Source organism: Rhea pennata, chromosome 10 (assembly GCF_028389875.1).
Source record: "Rhea pennata isolate bPtePen1 chromosome 10, bPtePen1.pri, whole genome shotgun sequence".
NCBI lineage: Eukaryota > Metazoa > Chordata > Aves > Rheiformes > Rheidae > Rhea > Rhea pennata.
Window position 1 is genome coordinate 22,905,051 of NC_084672.1, and position 20,827 is coordinate 22,925,877.

Genomic DNA, 20,827 nt, shown 5'->3' on the forward strand with positions numbered 1-20,827 from the left:
TATTTACAGCCAGCTCCTCTGCTGCTAGCTACAGACAAAAGGCTCTGGAAATGCCAGGAAACCCCGAGTGTCCCCTCTGCCACCTTGGCTTCTTAGAGTAATTCCTTTCCCTCTCTGGTGCAGATGAAGTTGTTAGCATGCAAGGCAGTGCAGCACAGACTGTACTGAGAGCAGAGTGACACTGGTGTGTGCAGGGAGAGGTCTGTAATGAGCAGGAGTTTGGTAATTAGGCACTTCAGAACGAGCTGCAGTAAAGGGACATTCAGGGACAGGTTTATTGGGGAGAAGAGGAAAGAGAGGGAAGGCAAAAGAGGAGCAGGGTCCTCTTGTCAACATTAGTTATGTGGTACATAGGCAAGATCATATTCTCTAGTGCTGTCCAGTGACAGGGGGGCCATAACCATCGTGGCTCACACACCTTGTCGCTGCAGCACTTCCAGGTCGAATGAGCCCCCTTGCAGTTCTGTGCCCTTGAGGAAGTGTCATTTACTCATAGAAAGTGCCGTTCCTCTCCAAATACTGCTCTGGCATCCGTCAAGTGCCTTTGTATTCCCCTCTAAGTGACAAGATAGAAATGCAAATCATTAGGCAAAAATACAGACAGATTAGACAGCAAAAGTGCATCTGGCAATAGGGGCATAGCAGAAGGTGGAGAAAATCGCCGTAAGTGGGAAAGCAAAGGTGCAGGGCCTCAGAGCTAGACCAATGAGAACACGAAGAAGAGTGAGGAGGGGCTGTATACGACAGGTTTAACTGAGTAACTGTCAGATTTCTGTCTATGTCTGTCCTTCAGCCTCTCTGTGACTGTGAACGTCCAAGGCAGGACTGTTCTGTGCTGGCTTGTACAGCACCTAGCACAAAGGGTTCCTGTGCTTGGCTGGGGCCTCAAGGTGCTACACATTATCTATTACATACTTCCACTGGTCTAGGGCCAAGATGCCGGGTTGCATATGCTGGCCTCCACCCTGCGGTGTGCCACTGAAAAGTCTTCGGTTGGCAGCACAGTGTGCTTTCCTCTCTCTTGTTCTAGTTTGGGAGGCACAGGAGTTGGACAGTGCCTGTTCAGCATTGCTTGCTGAGAGGGTATCCCCAGCTCATCACTCTTTACTCACCTCTGCTCCCAGCTTTTGCTCTGTGTTTGGGGGAGAATGGGAGACAGAGCTGCTCAGCACCCAGGGAATGAGTAGAGGTCTCCACAGTGCACCTGGCTGGTTAAAACATGGGGCAGCCTCTTAGGAAATATAAAAAAAGTGTCTACAAACCCTGATGCATTTAGGTAGTTGGTGTCTCCTGCGCCAAATTTGCCAGCCTAGGCCAGCCCAGCTCAGTGTGAAGGAAGCAGGTATGGGTACTATGTGGGATGTGCTTGTCCATGAGTAGGTACCTATTGCCAGGAGGAGTGGCAGCAGCAGTAGTGCTCTTCATTGAATGTCCTAGTAACTCCTTCTCTTCCTCTCTCCCCTGTGCAGTACAAACAAGTGGAGCAGTATATGTCCTTCCACAAACTCCCTGCAGACATGCGGCAGCGCATCCATGATTACTATGAGCACCGCTACCAGGGCAAGATGTTCGATGAGGAGAGCATCCTGGGAGAGCTGAGTGAGCCTCTTCGGGAGGTAAGGAGGGAGTGTTTAATGGGCAGTGTGGGTTCTTGCCATCTTTGGCAGCTGTGGAGTTCCTGGTATACAGTAGCCTATCCCAGTGGTTGGCAGAGGACACCCTGAGATAGATGGGAGTGGGAGGCCATCTCTTTCAGAAGCACTAGTTGTGCGTGCATGCTCTGGTGTCATGACCAGCGAGACCACATTCATGCAGGCCCCTCTTTTTGCTACCTGTTCTTGGACTGAGCCCAACCTTCTGGGAGAACAAAGCCAAGATGAGCATGGCCCACAGCTTGGCTATATCTGTATCTGAATCAGTATCTGAATCAGTATCTGAATCTGTATCTGAATCATTCAGAGAGAATGATGTGTATTCTAGCCACTGATGCCATGTCTGGGATTCCCTTGCCTTGGTCATGGCAGAAGTCACTGCTGTGGAGCAGAGAAGTCCAGGCCTTTGGCAGCTGCAGGATTCCTGCCTGAGTCTATTGGTCACTGCAGCACAAGTGGCATATGACATAGAGGTGATGGGAGCTCCCCCTCCTCCAGTTACTCCTGTCCTTTATCCATGCCTGCTTTAAAGGTGCTTTACCTGCCTGGCATTGTGGAGCTCCTACTGTTGACAAACATCTCCATTTTTTGAGGCTGGGATGACTTAGCACATGAGACAACATTTCCCAAACAGGCTGATACAAAACCCTGACAGCCTGTACTTCCTTTGCCAACAGATGGTCCACTACCTGAAATGGAGAGGCTGCAGTTAGTTTCATTCCTGCTTGCAACCCCAGTGCCTGCATGTATGTTGCTCTAGGGAAATACAGGTCAGGCCAGTTTCATCTGAAATGGATTCCTCAAGTGCTGTCAAATGCGAGAAGTGCTCCAGAAACAAGTCTGCAGTGGCCGATGCGTAGACATTATTGATATATTATTCTTTCCCACGATAAATCCTGCCTACCTCCCCTTAGGAGATCAAACTTTACCAAAAAGCCAGGAGTCAAGGTTGTGGGTGGCATCATGCAGCTACTGTCTCTCTGATAACCTCTGCCCTGTTCCTGCTCTTTGACCTGAATGAGCTGCCAAACCTGGCAGCGATTAGACAGCAGTGCTAGTCCTTTGCCTCTTTCCGTCCATGATGTAATCACATGAAAGGGCTGAGAAAAGAAGAGGGAAAAAAGATCCATGTGACAAAATGCCAGGAATCAAGCAGTTCTGTTGCCTGGAGATCTCAACGGTTTTGCTTTCCCCTTGATGCCAGCTCTGTTCAAAGATCTCGCTGTACCAACTTAGCTTTTACTGGAAATGGGAGTACACTGGGGTCTCATCGCGTGCGCGGCAGTTGCTCCTACATACGCTTGTACTTTGTGTGTGCTCTGGAGCAATGGCAAAGATCTCATCCCCATTTTAAAAGTGCTACCACAGGAGAGCACTCTGAGAAGTGCCTTGCTATTTCCATGCATTTCTGTAAGCCCCCTTCATCCACACCTACTCCTGGTCTCCTCTGCCTGGTTGTGCCTCAGACTTTGAGACACAGTGCTTTGAGTAAGCTCCCATCTCAAGCTCCTTGATCTTAAGCTGTATCTCATGTATTTATATACATCTCTGTAGTGTCTCTGCTGCTCTAGGACCCTCCTATGACAGAGGCTCCACATTGGCCTGATCTGTGCCTCATCCATCATATGCAGCCAACATACAGAGTCAAAAAAAAGGAGGAGCCCCCTAGCAGTGCCACATTCAAAGGAGTGACTACAGAAAACCACCTTCCCCAGCTGCAGCTTAAGAATGTAGTCTCTCACTAGTACATTCCTCCAATATATGACCACAAGCACCAGAATTAGTCTCCCTTCTCCCAGTCGCGTATCGCTGTGGGAGAGAGGAGTTGAGGATCTACCAGCTGTATTTTAAAACTAGTTCTGCCCAAGGCTAGGTGGGATTCTAAAAAGGCAGCCCTGAAAGAGAAGTCCCAGTGAGGAGAAGGAGTCAGATGCTTCCCTTGCCCTCCCTCTCCCTGCCCCAGTCATTCAGTTCCTCCTTTACTTTTTGGCTGGGGAGTGTTGTGCTGAGGTGTTTTGTACAATATCACTTCATGCTGCTTTCTGAGCCTGAGCTGACATGGCACAGAACAGCTCCTGCGCGATGGAAAGTGCTGTCATGCCCTCAGAGTGACACCAAGCCGCAGGAGCAGGCACAGTCCCTGTCTGCTTTATGACAGCTGAACAGCTGAACGGGGTTTTCTGCATCCGAGGTTGATGATCCAGCCCATGCCCCAGTAGCACCTCTGCCTTCTCCCCCACGCTCCCCAGATGCTGTCCCCAGCTGCACAGAATAACTCTTTCTCTGAGTACCTTGGCACATTTGGGCTGTTTTGCGTGCCATTGTCAAGCAAGGGCAACACAGAATGTAGGGCTGCCAAGGTGAGCTACAGCATTTTCCTGGAGAGGAGTCCTAGGGTTCTTCATACACCATTTCACCAGTGCTCTGCACTCCTGACTCAGTACAAGGTTTACTACGGAAAGAGGTGTATTGTGTGTATTTGGGGGGCAGAGGGGGTGTCACTGCATTGTAACTGCTCTAAAAGAGAGCATGGTGAATGAACGCAGTGAAGCATGCTGACAAGCTATCAACTTTGGTTAGTATTGCTATGTGCTGTGAGCATTCAGAGGCCTATTCCAGACTGCAGAGGGGAAACTAGACTAAGAGTATAGCATCCTTTTTCTTCACATTTCCTAATAAAGAGGTCAAGCAGGGGATCTTCACAGATTATTAGATGTTGTTGACTGAAAATGTGTGTGTCTTTTCTGCTCCCTGTCCCACTTTTTCTCCCTGCCTGTCTTCTTCTCCCCATTCCTCTCTCTCTTTCTTCTTTCTGTCTCTCTCACACTCACTTTGTGATCAGGAAATCATAAACTTCAACTGCCGGAAGCTGGTTGCCTCCATGCCCCTCTTTGCCAACGCAGATCCCAACTTTGTGACATCCATGCTGACCAAGTTGCGGTTTGAGGTGTTCCAGCCAGGGGATTACATCATTCGGGAGGGCACCATTGGCAAGAAGATGTACTTCATCCAGCATGGGGTAGTGAGCGTCCTCACCAAAGGCAACAAGGAGACCAAGCTGGCAGATGGCTCCTATTTTGGAGGTGCGTGTTAGCGAGTCACCCCCATATATTGAGACCTGCTGCTATTGCTCATATGTCCTGGACACACAGGCATGGCAGTACATGGAATTGGTATCTCAATCACTTTCTCTTCCACCGTCTGTCTCTGTTCATCTCACCTGTCCTGCTGCTTCCCATATAGCAGGTTGCACAAAGGGGTGTGACTGCGACTCTTAGGCAATGCAGGAGTCTAGGTAATAAATAAAAATAACATTGAGAAGGAAAATATAGTTCTGGAAGGTGCATTTCTTCTTTGCCCCAAGCAAATTGATAAATCTATGAAGCTGAGAGTGTAAAGGAAAAAAAAATGGAGCATTTTCAATTCCCCAAGCACATTTATAGTGTTGCTTAGTCCTCCTAACTGGCATCTATCATATGAGGTACTGTATAAACACAGAGGAAAAAGCATAATCCATCATCTCTGTTGCTCAGCAAAATGTCATGAAGGTCAGCAGGCAGGCATAATGTATCAGCAGCAGAGGCCTGGTACAGTGAGACTAGCATGAGGTCAGAAAACACCATAAGAGAAGATTTAGGATATTGCTCCTACAAGTAATACAGAGACACCCCTGCAGAGCCCTGCAGAGGTCTCACTGACACCCCAAGACACATGGTTCTCCTGTAGATGCACTTTTCAGTACAAACACTGAATGCACCACGATTGACGGCCTACTGAGAAAGATGGTATGCAATGTGCATTTCCTTCCCTCAGTAAGATCTGTTCTCCATTCAAAAATCCCTGTGATGCATTTCCTACAACCTTCTTACAAAACTCTTCTTAGATCCTATAAACAACCTGTTTGCACCTACCTGCTGGCTCTGGATGCAGGGACCTTGCAAGGCCCGAGCAGGTGGGGTCAGTTCACTGGGATTTGGAATTCAAGGGTAGGAGTCTGAATACCCTGGCTCTGACTAATTTGTTTAAAATTGCCTGGCAGATTCAATGCGTTTTTGATACGACACACACACACCTGCTCACTACACTTAGACAGCACAATCTCATAAGCATCATTTCCTTAGAAAAGACATCTAAAAATACACAGTCAGCATTGCAGCCTGACAGTGCTGTTATACTAGTGCTTTGGAGAAGACCTAGAATGACTCCTGAGAATGGCACTGGTAGATTAACACCCAACGCATCGTGTGGAGAAGGATGCTGCCAGTAAGAGAGTCTTCTGTCTTTAGGTCACTCCATCGATCTTTTATGTGTGCACCTTAGGTGCCCAGAGTCTGTGTGTGATCAGTGGGAAAGCAGGACTCAGGAGCTCTCCACTGAGCGTTCAAGGAGTGTCTATGCCCAGATGGGGCTTATATGGTGGAGTCAAGGGCTTTATGGTCTGTCAGCAGCTGAGCATCCTCCTAGGAGTGGCTGGCTGCAGTGTAAATACACCAAGGGTTAGTAATAAATGGGTGCCACAAACTTGGCTTAACCTGACAATCTCTAGGCTTGTAGCACATCTACAGATAACTTCCAAGTATCTTTGCCAAAACAAATGTTCGCAGTGTGGGGACTGCAATTACTACCAAGACACCAGGGCCACAGGTCAGTACAGAGTCTCTTACTGAAAACCTGGAGGGAGTTTGCTTCAGTGAGGCACAGCATGACCTTCTGCTGCCTGTGCCCATGAGGAGCTGCAGGAAGCCAGTCTCTCCACTCTGAATGCACAAATGATATCTTTGATAATCCACCATAACAAAACTTCACTGGCTAATTAGATGAGCAAAATCCCTGAGGTGCAATTGTATGTAGCAGCTGCCACAACTGAGCCCCCTAGTATTTTTTTTCTGATGTTATTGCATATGGAGAACATTTTCACTGTTCATGTTTTCAATGGGAAAGCAGGTAGGCTGTAGCTAGAGAGGGGGCTGGGTGGTAGACAGGACTGCCTGTGAGTGACAGTCGCAGGTCTTGTATTACAGGGGTGATGGTGTCTGTCTCCCTCTTCTCAAGCTGGGTCTTTCATTCCAGAGATTTGCCTACTGACGCGTGGCCGGCGCACAGCCAGTGTGCGAGCTGATACCTACTGCCGACTCTACTCCCTCTCAGTGGACAACTTCAATGAGGTGCTGGAAGAGTATCCCATGATGCGGCGAGCTTTTGAAACAGTGGCACTGGACAGGCTGGACAGAATTGGTAAGAAGAAAGTGCGATGGTCTCCTTTCCACTGCGCGCTGCCCTGGCACTGTATCCCCAGACTTGATCCTTTCTTCCCTAGCTAGAGTTGCGAACTGAAGGAGATCCTAGCCTGTTTCTCCTTTCCTGACTTCAGCTCCTTCTAGGATCCCCATTAACAAACAGCTGAATCCACATTCTTCTTTCACTCTTTTACACGTACGCACTTCAACTTGCTCCTGTGTCCATTTGTTTCCATTTCCAAGAGGTCTTTTTAAGAAAGAGAGTCTGAGCTGTCAGGGTCATGCTGGTGAGTTCACTAGCTTTTGAATTTTAGCTCAGAATGTGCAAGCATCCATAGCTTCCAAGGCTCAAGAGAAAAGAGGCCAGGCTCTGACCGGAAAGCCCTGCAAGCCAACCCTGAATTCAGTGAAATATTCTGTGGCAGAAATCATGCCTCAGCATTAGAGCTTAGCTGTTTGTTAGTGTGGCCTGGGTTTTGCGGGGATACCAGCAATGGTATGACTGCATGAGTTGGTAGTATTAATTTTTTGAGACAAAAACTGACAACCACATAGATGAGGAGCAGTCTTCTTCCCTGGTAGATTGGTACCGTAATGGCTTTTTGTTGGACCACTATTTCTCTAATCATAGCTGAAGAACAACTGGAGAAGCCCAAAGTGCTGTAGGGACGGGAGAGCTTGGGATGCTTTCTGATCCAAAAGAGACCCCTGTGCAAAAATGTCAGCAAAACACAAGTGCAGAGCACCTGTCCAACTGTCCATTAGAGTCCAACTATAAATATTTTCAGTTGAAATCAGCACTTGATAGAACATGGAACAAGTAATAAAACATTCCACACCCCAAGTAAACACTATCAACCGAAGACAATTTCTGGATTGTAGTACCTCATAGTGACCATGCCAGGATGCTGTCCTGCCCTGTGGGAGACACCACCTGTGCTGCAAACCTCATTGTCCACCTGGAGAAGCCTGGGATACAATTCCCTGGCACAGCTAGAGACTCTTAACCGAAATAACTGACTTGCACAAGGTCATACAAGAAGTCATTGCAGAGCTGAAGACCGAGTGTTTCAGAGTCACAGTCCAACTTCTTTAGTTTCTTATTATATATCTCTTAGAGCTCCACTCATTTTCGTTGCTTTTCAGAATCAAAAAGATCAGTGCAGGTCTGAGCACAATGTAGAAGGCAAGCAGGATAATGGGTAGGGAGGAAGCTGGCATCCCAGTAAGGGGTGCAGTGCCTCTAGGGCTTTTCATGCCAGGAACATCGTATTCTGTGCATCTCATTACCTGCTGCAAGTCAGAAAATCTGATCCCTGAGGAAAAGGTTATGAGCTAAGTATGTACAGTTTGGCAAAGCCCACACTAATGAGGCCCTCGTGTAAGTGGCAACAGTCCCATCACTTGGGTTATTCAAATTAAACTGAACACACTGCTAGAAAATGTGGTGTCAGGCTCGATGAGGGAAGGGCTAGCTTGACTTTGTTATCTCAAATTCCCTGAGATTAGATGGTCATGGCTGCTGAGCCCTCCTAGCCTTATGCTCCCTGTGACTGCATACAAGCAGGCAGAGCCTCCCGTGCTCTTTGCCCTTTACTCTGTGTGCAGCTGCACGTGTGACTAAAATTCATAGAAAACGTAGCAGAGACTGCTTTTCAGTAGTCATGCAGAACTTAGTGGAGCTTCCCAGAACCAGTGTGAAATTAGGTAAATCCGTGGACACTTAACCTGCAGTGAGCTCTGCGGCTAGGATGACACCTGAGGGAGCCAGTTTGAAGCTGTCTCAGGTATGTCCTCTGCAGCTACAGTGAGGACTGTGGGAGCAATAGCCCCCACAGACGAGAAAAGCACATCTTTGTCAGCCTCTGAACCCCTAAAACATAACAACAGGTCTTGGGGGATTAGGTAGGAAAGGGAACGACAGACAGATAGCCCAAGTCAGACTGAGTTCTTTTGGAAGAGTTGCCACCAGTCAGTGGATCACTGCAGAGAATTTGTTTACTTAGACAAATGTAATCTGTATAGCTACTAGGGAGGCATGTGGGCCTTGAGATTGCCTGAAATAGCACCTCTGTCAGCAATCAGTGGTCAGGCCAGATCCCCAGGAGAAAGAGCAGGGAAGCTGGAGGTGTGGGAGAGGAGTTCCAGATCACAGAGCAGGATCTGTTTTGATCGCTGGCTGCGCTGAAGGCACTCAGCACCGTGATCTGCACATCAGCCACTGTTCTGCTGTTTGGATGGTGGCTGGAATGGCTGAGCGTCACTCTCCTTTCACTCTCCCCTGGAGCGGACTTGAAGGAGAGAGAGTGTCTCACTGATGCCCTTCCAGACTATGTCTCCACATCAGAGAACTTCCCAAAGTTCTTCCACCTTTCTCACACTGCTTTGCTGCTGCCAGTGTGAGAATCGATTGTGTTCATTCTTCATATAGCAGCAGGAGAATACAGTGTTATTCTCCCCTGTTTACAGAGTAATCACAGCCCAGAGCTTCTCAGAGCTATCCAGCTGCCCAGTTGCTGTTGCTTTCAATGCAAGAAAGAGTTGAACACTGTTCAAGATATGGATCAAAGTTATTTGCCCAAAGTAGCACTGAAAGTCAATGTTACGGCAGGGAAGTTTACAAATGAGAGAACTGAGGCATAGAGAGGTGAAGTCAACCTGCTCAAGATCACAGTGGGTCAGTGGCATTATGAAGAATAAACTTAGCCAATTCAACTTGTAATCCTGCAAGCCCAATGTAGTGATCTCCACAGCTCCATCAGATCTGTGTCTGAGCTATTTTTGAGATGTTGTCTGAGTTTGCAAGGAACAACACTTAGACCCTGAGTCAGACCACTTGTCTGGGGCATTTCAATGCAGACAGCCTTTTTGGCATAGAGCCTTTTTCCATTTTCAGCACGGAGGCAAGCCCAGAAGCTTGTCAGAAGCCAGGCAGAAACCTTCACATCAGTGCTGCTCTGGGAAACCTCTCTTGCAGTGGTGGTCAAGGGGAGAAGCTGCTCCTTTTAGCTCTACTTTCTGAACCAGCATAAAGAGCCTCACATGCTTCTTTCCCTAGGAGAAATTCCCTTCCACAGGTAGCTGGAAAAGTTCAGCCGAAGGTCAGAAGGTGGCATACAGCGACTGGAATAACGGGCCCTTTGGGGCAAAGCTCAGGCATTGTCCTCCCCTGTTTTTGTCACGCTGTTGACCTGAGACAGCACCAGTGCCTTATAAAAAGTGCAAACCTGCAGAGTCATACGCTGGAAAATCCTAGTGCTGCCCCTATTTCCCTGGCAGTCAGAACTGAGAGCTGGCTAGTCTCCCAAATTTTCTTCATTCTCTACAATTGCAAAATACCCTGTTGTGCCCAACACTCTTTGACTGGAATTTCCCAAAAGAGCCTAGGAAATTATGTGCGTCCTACTGGAATTGGCAGACCCATTGAACTCCCCTGTCTTTATAAATGCGGCATTTCTTCCCTTCCCACTGAAATGTGCATGGTCTGAAGAGAGCTGTGCCACAGCATGCTACTGTTCAGGGAAGTCATGAGCTGAGACTTTGAAAGTAGAGGGATTATGATAAGGGGCTGAGGATAAGGAATGGAGCTTCAGAAAAGCCAGATCTGAACAAAAGCAGGAGTGTATTTTTGGTTCATGATGTGTTCAGCTCAGCATCTGTACCCAAGACAGAGGCAAATGGGAGCCTTTTTTCAAGTCAGTCGTGCATTCACTGCCTCCATTCTACGCAGCTGGCAGCATGTCCTTGAGAAGCCTATGCCTCACTGAGTTCATGAAAAGATTCAGAGGGATCTATCAGTGTTCTGGCACCAGGATAGACCATCCACTATTCTGCTTGTGCAATAAGAAGGCAAGAGAGCAGGGAGAAAAATCTGTCCATCCAGTCACAATGACTGGAGAGGTGTTTACAGGATTAGCTGCTATCCAGGGGATTTGGAAAACATGGTCTAAGCTCTTCTAGGTAGCAGAGAGACAGGGTGGGAACATTAAGACCCCATCCCTAGAAGCACCGGGAGCAGTACTGCTTGACTGGAGGTGAAATGAGGCATTCACTTTGTGCAGCAAATGCTGTTTGAAAGCGTGTGGCTAGACAGAGAGGGGACGAGAGGGGCAGATGCACCCTGCACTGTATGTCCCCATCACTTCCTGCTGGTAGATGTGCAGTGCCTCAGCAGGAAGGGCACAGCCCCCTAGAGCGCTGTCAGCTGCATTGATCGCTCTGGCAAAGAGCGTGTTGATGTATCCTTCTAACCTCTGTTGTTAATGAGAATTGATACTGGCATCCTGCCAGGGTCATGCATGGCTGGGGAAGAGGTTTCCCAGGTGTTTTGCACTTGCAGAGCTCTTTAAAGACTGAAAGAGATTATTCTCCAAGAATTGACTGAGGCCTGGATTCTGCAAAGATTTGTGTCCGTGCTTAGCTCTGTTCTTAGAGTAATTTCAAACTCTGAAGAACTCCTCAGGCTGCAGAAAATCGCAGGCACAACAGGCTAAGGACCTAAAGATTGAGACTTAACCAAATCAGACTAATGTACCACTGATTAAACTTTCCTCTTGTTCTTGACCGAGCTGTAAAATTCTTCTTAATGTTTATATGTTGAAACGATTTGATCATTTCTCCAGTGAGTACTTCTTTGTCTGCCAAGCCTTTGTGAATAGTCCCAGTTTGTGATATATCAGTTAGTTACATAAGTTGCATGATTCTGTTCCCTGACTGGCTTTGAAACTGGCTTTCAGTGACCATTGAAGCTTAAAATTAGATTTTCACAAGTATTTGCACTTATAAAACACAACCACTCAAATGTTCAATGAAACTAAATACAATACAGGTTGTGAATATTGTCATATCAAAGTTCATTGGTGCATTCAAAAATATTGGGGTGCAATTATTTTCCATTATTTCTTGTGCTGTAGTAAGTATCATAGATGTCTTCCATACAGCTGCCTACCGTCCATATCAAGGTCACTGATGAGAGCTGAGAGCATATTTTGAAGCCAAAGAAAGTAATTTTTTTAGTTTCTTCAGGAATTTCTCACTCCTGGTAGCCTGAAATATATATTTTTTGATTCAAGGATCCTAGTTAACACTGGATTAAGAATGCCTTGCATTTCCTCAGGGCATTGCAATTGCTAAAAAACTCAGACCACCCAATGCTAGTTTGGGTATTAACCCAGCAGTATTTTGTTGATAGTATTATTATGGTACAAGAGTGTCTGTTCAAGAGATTGTAGTAGTAGAAGTGGTAAAAGCTTTGCCGTGCAGACAAGCCACAAAAATAGCTGTTCCTAAACTTTTTCTCTGGACACCCTATATCTCAGCTCGTGGTCACAGTTCTGCAATTGAAATGACCTGGATGAGGAGACAGAATGCCTCCTCAGCAAGTTTGCTGATGATACCAAGCTGGGAGGAGTGGCTGACGCACCAGAGGGCTGTGCTGCCATTCAAAGAGACCTGGACAGGCTGGAGAGTTGGGCAGAGAGGAACCTCCTGAGGTTCAACAAGGGCAAGTGCAGGGTCCTGCACCTGGGGAGAAATAACCCTAGGCACCAGTACAAGCTGGGGGCTGACCTGCTGGAGAGCAGCTCTGCAGAGAAGGACCTGGGAGTGCTGGTGGATGATAAGTTGACCATGAGCCAGCAACGTGCCCGTGTGGCCAGGAAGGCCAATGGTCTCCTGGGGTGCATTAGGAAGAGTGTTGCCAGCAGGTCGAGGGAGGTGATCCTGCCACTCTACTCAGCCCTGGTGAGGCCTCATCTCGAGTACTGTGTCCAGTTCTGGGGTGCCCAGCATGAGAGACATGGAGCTACTGGAGAGAGTCCAGCATAGGGCTACAAGGATGATCAGGAGACTGGAGCATCTGCCCTCTGAGGACCGGCTGCGAGAGCTGGGCCTCTTCAGCCTGGGGAAGGGAAGCCTGAGGGGGGATCTTATCAATGTGTACAAGCACCTGAAGGGAGGGTGTCCAGGGGACGGGGCCAAACTCTTTTCAGTTGTCCCATGTGACAGGACAAGAGGCAATGAGCAGAAACTGAAGCACAGGAAGTTCCACCTGAATGTCAGGGGGAATTTCCTCACTGGAGGAGTGACGGAGCACTGGACCAGGTTGCCCAGAGAGGTTGTGGAGTCTCCTTCTCTGGAGATCTTCAAGGCCCGCCTGGATGCAACCCTGTCTAACATGCTCTAGCTGACCCTGCTGAGCGGGGAGGTTGGACTAGGTGATCTCCAGAGGTCGCTTAGAACCTTACCGATTCTGTGATTCTATGAAATACTGTTGGGTTTGCACTCTGCTTGCTTAGGTCATGACTAATACTCTGGGATCTGCTGCCTCAGAGGATTGACTGGTCTGATGTTAGGTAGGTGAACTGTGAATTAGAAGATCTGGGATCTCTGCCAAGCTCTGCCACCGACTCCCTGTGTGACTTTGTCACGTCTTTGCTCTGTGCTTCAGCTCCTCATCTCTTCTACAGAGAAAATAATACTAACTAAAGGCGGAGTTCAGACTCTGAATGCTTCCTGGCTGCCTACTCCCTTATGTCAGGTGCCATGCAAAATCTTACGAATAAATGAAAGGGATTAAAATGTATATATGTAAAACAGTATGTACTCAGCATAAAGTTTACACTGTATCCTTATTACAGTCCCAGATTTGTTCACCTTGCTTAGGTGGGTAACCCCAAAGAATAGCACCTACGAGGCGAGCAAGCAGATTTGATCATAAGGGTACCTCAGTTCTTATTTAAGGTTGCTGATACAGACACAGGTGATTCGAAGGTACAAGTTCCTGTGGCTCAGGATTAATATATAATGCTAGAATGTGTGTTCTTTGGGGAAAATCACACTGAAGGCTGCCCAGCCCTTAAAAGAGGCAGAATCTTATTACTCAAGTACTGAGGAGCTGACAGCAGTGGCTGACGAGTGATAACACAGGTTCTCCTGTACTGGGTCCTCTCTGGTCATGTGAATAACGCACACACATTTTATGAGGAATCAGAGTTCAAATACCGCTGTGCTATCTGACTAGAAACTTTTTCCCATCATTTCCAACACTACAATGCAGACATCTGCATCTGAATCAGTCTTAACTTCTTTTATAGTCAGGAGAGAGAAAATGGCATTTCTAGAGTATGATTCTTCTCCTACAGTGGCTATCTAAAATGGCTTAGGTGGATCATACCCTGGAAATGCTATCTAGCTCAGACATAGGTGTTTGCAGGGAAGGAACTTGGCGTTAAGCAGGACCTAGATGTTTAAATTTCCTTCAGTTTTGAAGGGCAGGCCCACACTCAGAGTATTGTGTTTAGCATAGGCAAAAATATCAGCAACTCACCAGCTGTGACTGAGGGCAAACGATTTCAGCTTAAATAAGATGAACTGGAAGCCTTGTTTGAATATGGAAAAGCCATATCTCATGCAACTCTAGAAGGAAGAAAAAGCCTAAGACAGCCCAGTAGAAGGGGCAGTAGGAACTGATAAATGAGATCTCAGGAGACCCGCAACTGACTGACCTTGTAAGTGACCTTGGTCACATCAGTTTATCTCAAAACAAATCTACCTTGCAGAATCACAGAATTGTTGGGGTTGGAAGGGACCTCTGAAGATCACCTAGTCCACCCTCCCCTGCTCAAGCAGGGTCACCTAGGGCATGTTAGAAAGCATCCCGTCCAGTCAGGTTTTGAATATCTCCGGAGAAGGAGATTCCACAACTTCTCTGGGCACCTTGGTCCAGTGCTAGTTATGGGGTACAGGTTCTCGGGGAAGAGTTAGGTCTTTTAGGCACATGTCACAAGTATCACAAAAGGATGCTCGGTTGCCTGGGAGACATTAAGCAGGACCGGTTTTGAGGGAGAGAGTTTGGGGAGTGGCAGGGGATGCAATGTATTTGTGTCCCCATCTCCGTGAGTCCCCTGAGTTACCAGATTCTTTTCACCTTTGAGAGAGCCTCATCTACAACTATTGGCTATTTGCAGCAAAATAAAAAACCTGTTCAGATAACATTTTTCCCACTCCAACACCTTTTTAAATAATCTTCAACCACTCCTTTAATTACATAAAGTAGGACCTGCTTCCTTCCTGCATCTCTAAATTCATCCTGCCTTGAGTGCAGTCCCGTAGCTGTCCGCAGACAGACCACACTGCAAAGCACACAACTGAAGAAAACCTGTGCCAGCATGTCATCAGTCCAGAGTCTGCCAGGATCTGTCCCTCTCACAGCTGTCAGCTCCTGTAGGGCACTGCGAACTGAGTGCAGGAGCTTCGGCTCCAGGCACAAGCACTTCTGCCACTTGAGGAAAGGAAGGCTTTCTGGCTGTAGTCTCCAGCGATGGGTAACGGGCAGGACACTGTGCTTCAGGCAGCACAGGGCATCACAAACACTCCAGAATTGCACAGTTCTTACATGTATTCATGTATATTCACAAAATATTTGCTCTGTATGTTATACATTTGTTCTGCAGAGCTGTATAATGGTGGGAAGAGGTGTAAAGTGGGAGGGAAAACCATCATAGGATTAATTTAATATAAATGTTGTTTAACTGTTATGAGATTTATCAGATATATTTTTCTCTGTGTATCATTTGACCTACAGCAGTTTAGCCCAGTTAAAGGTTACATTCTATCTCCTAAAAGAGGCACTGTTTACTTATGGACGGCTCTAATAGGTTTATGGGATACAATCGGGGGTAGGCTTGAGCTGTACAGGGAGGGAAGACTCCAACCTGGAAGAATAGGGAATTATCCGTTTTAAACTTTAATTATTGTTGGTTAATATGATAATAAGACAACTGACTCAGTTCAGTGTTCCAGTACAACAGGCTCCACACTGATACAATTCATTTCCCTTTCCATATAGGGTCTGATTTTCCTACAATACACCCATATGTAGAGGTTTAGCTCCAGATAGACTTGGTGAGGACAAAGCAGGGGAGAAGGGGATGTAGAGCAGTTTGTCAAGAACTGCACCTGAAGTTTGCAATGTATTCGCATAGACAAATTCTCAGAAAAATTAATCTAAAATAATTTCTAGAGCAAATCTGTTAAGTGCACTAAATTTCTGTGTCGATGTTCTTATTCAGAAGTCAGGCTGCTGAGACTGAGTGACCTTTGCATGTCAGTTAATGCAGTTTACTATGGTTAACCGGAATTTGAGAGAAAGTCAGGCTTGATCAGGAAAAGAGCATGTGTACTAGGAGTTGAGAATTACTTTTAAAATCACTGATCCAGCTAATTTCCCTGTGTACAGTCCCTAAGGCTCGACAGTGGCAAGAGCTGGTGGAGCCCCTCCAGCCAGCATCGTCCCGCTGCAGAAGGGTTCCCCAGGGGCGCAGAAGCAGCTGTGGCAAACTGCCAGTGTAATGAGCGTGTCCAGGGCTTCTTTGCCCGCAGTTGCCAGTTGCTGTATTGCCCCTCTGGGGATGATGGCAGCAAGGTGAATTACAACCAGCCCAGAGCACAGGTAACCCATAAGCAGAGGAGGGCAGAGACCACCCTCATAGGTGCACTGTGCTGTGAGCTTCTTGCTGCAACCAGTGGTCTGAGCGGGGTATTTAATACTCCCTTGTGTGAATAAAAAGAAGAGACTGGACCTGAGAGAAGTAACCATGTGGCAGGGGGCAGCCACTTTGACAGCAGGCCAGGGCATAAGCCAGCCTAATAAAGTGAGAGTATTTCAAATGCATGCAAATTCAGAAAGCAAGTCAGTGACCTGAATTCTTAAACTGCAGCCGGTGGACTTAGACAGAATGAAAAGAGAAATGAACATAAAGTAACAGCTAATTTCCCCTGCGTCTGTGCAGAATTTTAACAACAGAAAGCTAATTTTGATATTTTGATAGAAGAATTATTGTTGAGCGCTGGCTCTTTTTATGAAATCACATGGCCCTTTCTCCGTGTTTCTTTGTGTGCTATCTGCAGCTGAGGATATCTGACTTTGCCATTCTTTATTAAGGGTACAACATCTATTAGTTTAGTTTCCACAATTTCACAAACCCCGGTCCACTTCACAGTTCTGGCAGCTTTGCTAGGAACATCTTTTAGGCTCTAAATCTCTTCTCTTTTCCTGTGTTTAATCCGTTGTTGCAATGAGAAAAATTGGAAGAGGAGTTGGAATCCACAGCACTAGTTAATGTTAATTATTTTTGTCTGGCCATGGGGAAAAAAATACATGTTGTGCTAGGAGCTGTACATAGGGAATAAAAAAGTGTGTGTGCTGTTGAGACCTTTAGTTTAAATATGTTAACTGTGCTCCTGTTGCTCCATTAGATGGAACTTACTCAGCTCTCTGAGGCAGGTTCAGCCTAGGTAGATGCTTGGGAATCATTCAGTCCTCCCCTCATCAAGCTGTTACAGGCCGCTCCTGTGAGTAGAGACTTGTCCCTTGACACAAAAATGGCAGCTTATCTCTCTTCTTTAGGAAGGCAAGGGACCTTGAATTGCAACGCCTCAGAGTAACGAAACTTGAGAAGCTGGAATATGAGGTAGCTGTTGATGGCTCCCATGCCGGCTACATAGCACTTAAGTGAGCACTGAGACTTACGACAGAGACAGGGAACGTGTTGTAGGCAGTTAGGAAGAAAAGAGAATGGGGCTGTCGGTCTCCTGGAGGAAGGAAAGGTGGTTATCAGTGAAGAACTCAGGAGATGTCGGACTGGGAATGGTATCAGCCATATATCAGCTGTGGGAGAGAGGACAGACATCTTTACTCTTTAAAAAATAATGTTTTTCAAGTCTAAATTTTGCTTGGGGTCCTGCTCTGACTGAGGCTGTCCCTGTGTACAGAGGTCAGAGGTCTACTGAGGTTAAGGAATGTTCTCCACGAGCTCAGGTCAGGGCGGGTGTGATCTTGGATGAAAGGGCTCTGAGCTTGGTTTCTGCTGCTGCCTGAATGCCTCTGAAATGTCCACAGGTGTATTAAACAGGATACATGCTCAAGGGCAGAATCTGCTTACAGACATGTAACTGCGAGCTCCACAAGAAGCACTAAAGCAGCATAAGGCAGGAAGGGTGCAAAGCACTGCTTTTCCACCGTAAAAGCAGGTGAGACTTCTAGAGGCATATGTGTGGAAGCATGTACCCAGCAGCTTTTCACCTCACAGGATCTGGGTCCAGATCTGAGCAGGATTTTGTGACCTGGCAGAATGATTTGGAAAGATGTGATCCACGCGTGGCCAACATTTAGAACAGGAGAACTAGTCTGTTCAGCAAAGGAAGCAGAGAGTTCCTTGCCGGGGGGAATCATCCCTTAGCAAGGACACTGCGCTAAGCTGCGGAGCCTAGCTTTAAATACATCCCCCGCTGTAGCCACACACACGTACACACACTCACACAAGTCAAAACAGTTCTTGTAGCTCTCCCCTGAGCTCTGCAAGAGCAGGAGTTGCTGAAATGGAATTAATTCCTTGTTCACCATAAGCCAGGGTCTTCGGGGAGCTGAGTTTGGTGATGTCAGTGTAGTCTCATGGAGAAGCTGGGTGACTTAAAAGCCTCCCCTAAGCCTTACAAAATGAGTAGCTTTCCTGAGGAGGTGGCCTGCTGTCTGGACACATCCTTTTGCCACACTTCCCAAACACAACACAGCTTCACAGGGTTTCAGTTCTGGGGCTGGCAACAGCCCTTTAAATTCCTGGAGACTGGCTTGATGTCCAAAGGCTCCCATCTCTGGTTAATCAATATTCATGGCAAAGCCTCATTCCCAGCATCTGCCCACATGAAGATCATCCAGGGGTCCATTCCTGATTTATTTGGAAAGTGCCCAGGAGGATGAATCAGGGCTCTCCTGCGCTGTCATGTACAAATACGGAAGAGGAAGACAGTCCCCGAATCCAGGGCTCACAAATAGAGCTGAACAGAAACTTTCTGATGAAACAAAAGTGTAGTAGGGTTATTGATCTCCAAATGCCTCAAGTTTCACCAGTTTCCCCCAAGAGCTGTTCTCAGCAGCAGAGCTTAAAAAGCCTAAGTCTCAGGTTGGCCTAGGATCCTAGATTATCTTGTAGACCAGATAGACGGAATTCTCCAGTGCCAGGACGACAAGGCCAACATCCTTTACATTTTGACATTCCCGAAACATTTGTTCGTGGCACATGTCAACAAAATGTAATGAATTCAAATTACTGCTTTCCTTAGAAACGGAATAAATTTGTGTAGTATTTGGGGGTTTGGGGGCCATGATTGGGTGGATTGTTTATTCTAGTATCTAAGGCTCTGCTCAGCTTTTTAGTTTCTGTGCACCAAAAAACAGAGAAGGAGGAACTCCTGATAACGTATAGCCTCTGTGCTTCCATGATGAAATTGAAGGGGAAACAAGATTGCCCCTTCCCCTCCCTAATGAGCCTCTCACTGGCTTAGCAGGACCGCAGGACCCTATTGCAGCTCACTGGCTGTGGCTGTGAGCTTCAGAACGTCATTTCAGTTAGGGTTACACAGAGCCGAACTAATCAGCCGTTCAGTCCTCTGGTTCCTGTATTTAGCGATCTCCTTTTGAGGCAGGTGCTGTGACAATAAATCCAGGGCAGGAAAAATGAATTTGAAACTAAAGCAATTTCATAAATAAGACGAGGGGGAGAAGTAATCTCAGAACCACTGGCCCAAGCGAACTCACTCCTCCTGTCTCATTCCACTGTTGGCTTATGTTTCGTGCAGGACTTCAGTCAAACCTACCAAGAAAATGTCTGTCGCAGCAGCGCAGTGCTGTATGCCTGTTGTGAACTGGTGCTGGCTGGAAGGAGGATTTCCCCCAGAAGCAAATAATAAGACTTAGATCAGTGTTTAGAAGCATCGTGTAAATGATGCTGTAAATTAGAGTGGTAGAAAGAATTTTTCAGTCTGCTAACCAATTTTAGTTTTGAAAAATGGTTTTGAAAAATTCCTCTCCCCTTCAAAAATAAGAAGGAACATTTTCAGTAATTCTGTAAAATGTTCTGCAGACATAAAAAGCAAAAATTTGAGATTTTCTTCATAAACAGAAAAATAAAAAATTGATCAAATGAAACGGTTGATAAATAATATTTTTGTTTGACTTGGGCCAAGGAAAATATTAAAATGTAGCATATTTTCAAAGGAAAACTGAAATGTTCTGTTTAAAAATTAACAAAACTAAGCATTCCAAGGCTTTTGCTGGAATTATTTTGTCAGCCTGACATAAATTTAAGGAGCTTTGATCAAATCATTTTTCAGGAACTAGTACACGTTTGGAAGATGTTAGCAGGTTCTCTGTTTAGTGCACTCCCAAGGAAAGCGGAGTCTGCTGTTCAGCTCCTTCTGTGTTGTCAAGCGCTCTGCTTATGAAACATCAGGCCTCGCACTCCATCCGTGCAGCTCTGATTAACATCGCTCTGGGTTGTCGTTCAGATTGAGGGCAGCCGTGGAAATTGCGGGCTATTCAAGCACAGACAAGCAAATCAGAAACCAGAGACAGGTGACGTGGAATTAAAGAGTGAAATGAGTTGTTCACTGTGATGACGGAAACACAGAGCAGTTGCTGGTATTGAGCTTTTTGGAAAGCTGCATTAGCAACATCTGCTATTTCTCCTTCTTGTACTCCCAGCCATTCCTCTTAGCCTGTTTTCTCTACAGTATGTTATCAAGAAAGCAAATGTGGTAGGGCAGCTTTTTTGTCTGACTGCTTTGAACTCAGCATGCTGTCTCCCTTCCACATCCTGACCTTGCAGTGGTGCAGGATAGCAGCAGATTACCCATGCTGGGATTTGTACCTTCAACTCCAGAAAGAAGATGATTACAAACCTGCAGTCTGAATCCCTCTTTACCTCAAGTGTGCTGTCCGGATCCTTTCTTAGCCATTAGTTTTATGTAGATAGGTTATTTTTCTCCTGACTTGGAGCGATTAGTATTTCTGTTTCTGTTAAGCAGCCCTTTGGGATCCCATTTGTTTGTAAGTGTGTGTGTGATTCTAGAAGATACTGCCTGGAAAGCATTGCATATGCA

The 20,827-nt window shown here is 46.5% G+C and overlaps 1 protein-coding gene across 3 annotated transcripts in view; it reads left to right on the forward strand.

Annotated features, from left to right (window-relative positions):
* The window catches only part of HCN4 (hyperpolarization activated cyclic nucleotide gated potassium channel 4), a 109,842-nt gene that overhangs the window by 82,805 nt on the left and 6,210 nt on the right, over positions 1-20,827 (forward strand). For all 3 annotated transcript variants that reach the window (XM_062583814.1, XM_062583816.1, XM_062583815.1), the window contains exons 5-7: positions 1,470-1,616; positions 4,495-4,735; positions 6,723-6,887. In XM_062583814.1, the coding sequence (XP_062439798.1) occupies positions 1,470-1,616; positions 4,495-4,735; positions 6,723-6,887 (553 nt within the window). The remainder of the gene's footprint in view (positions 1-1,469; positions 1,617-4,494; positions 4,736-6,722; positions 6,888-20,827) is intronic.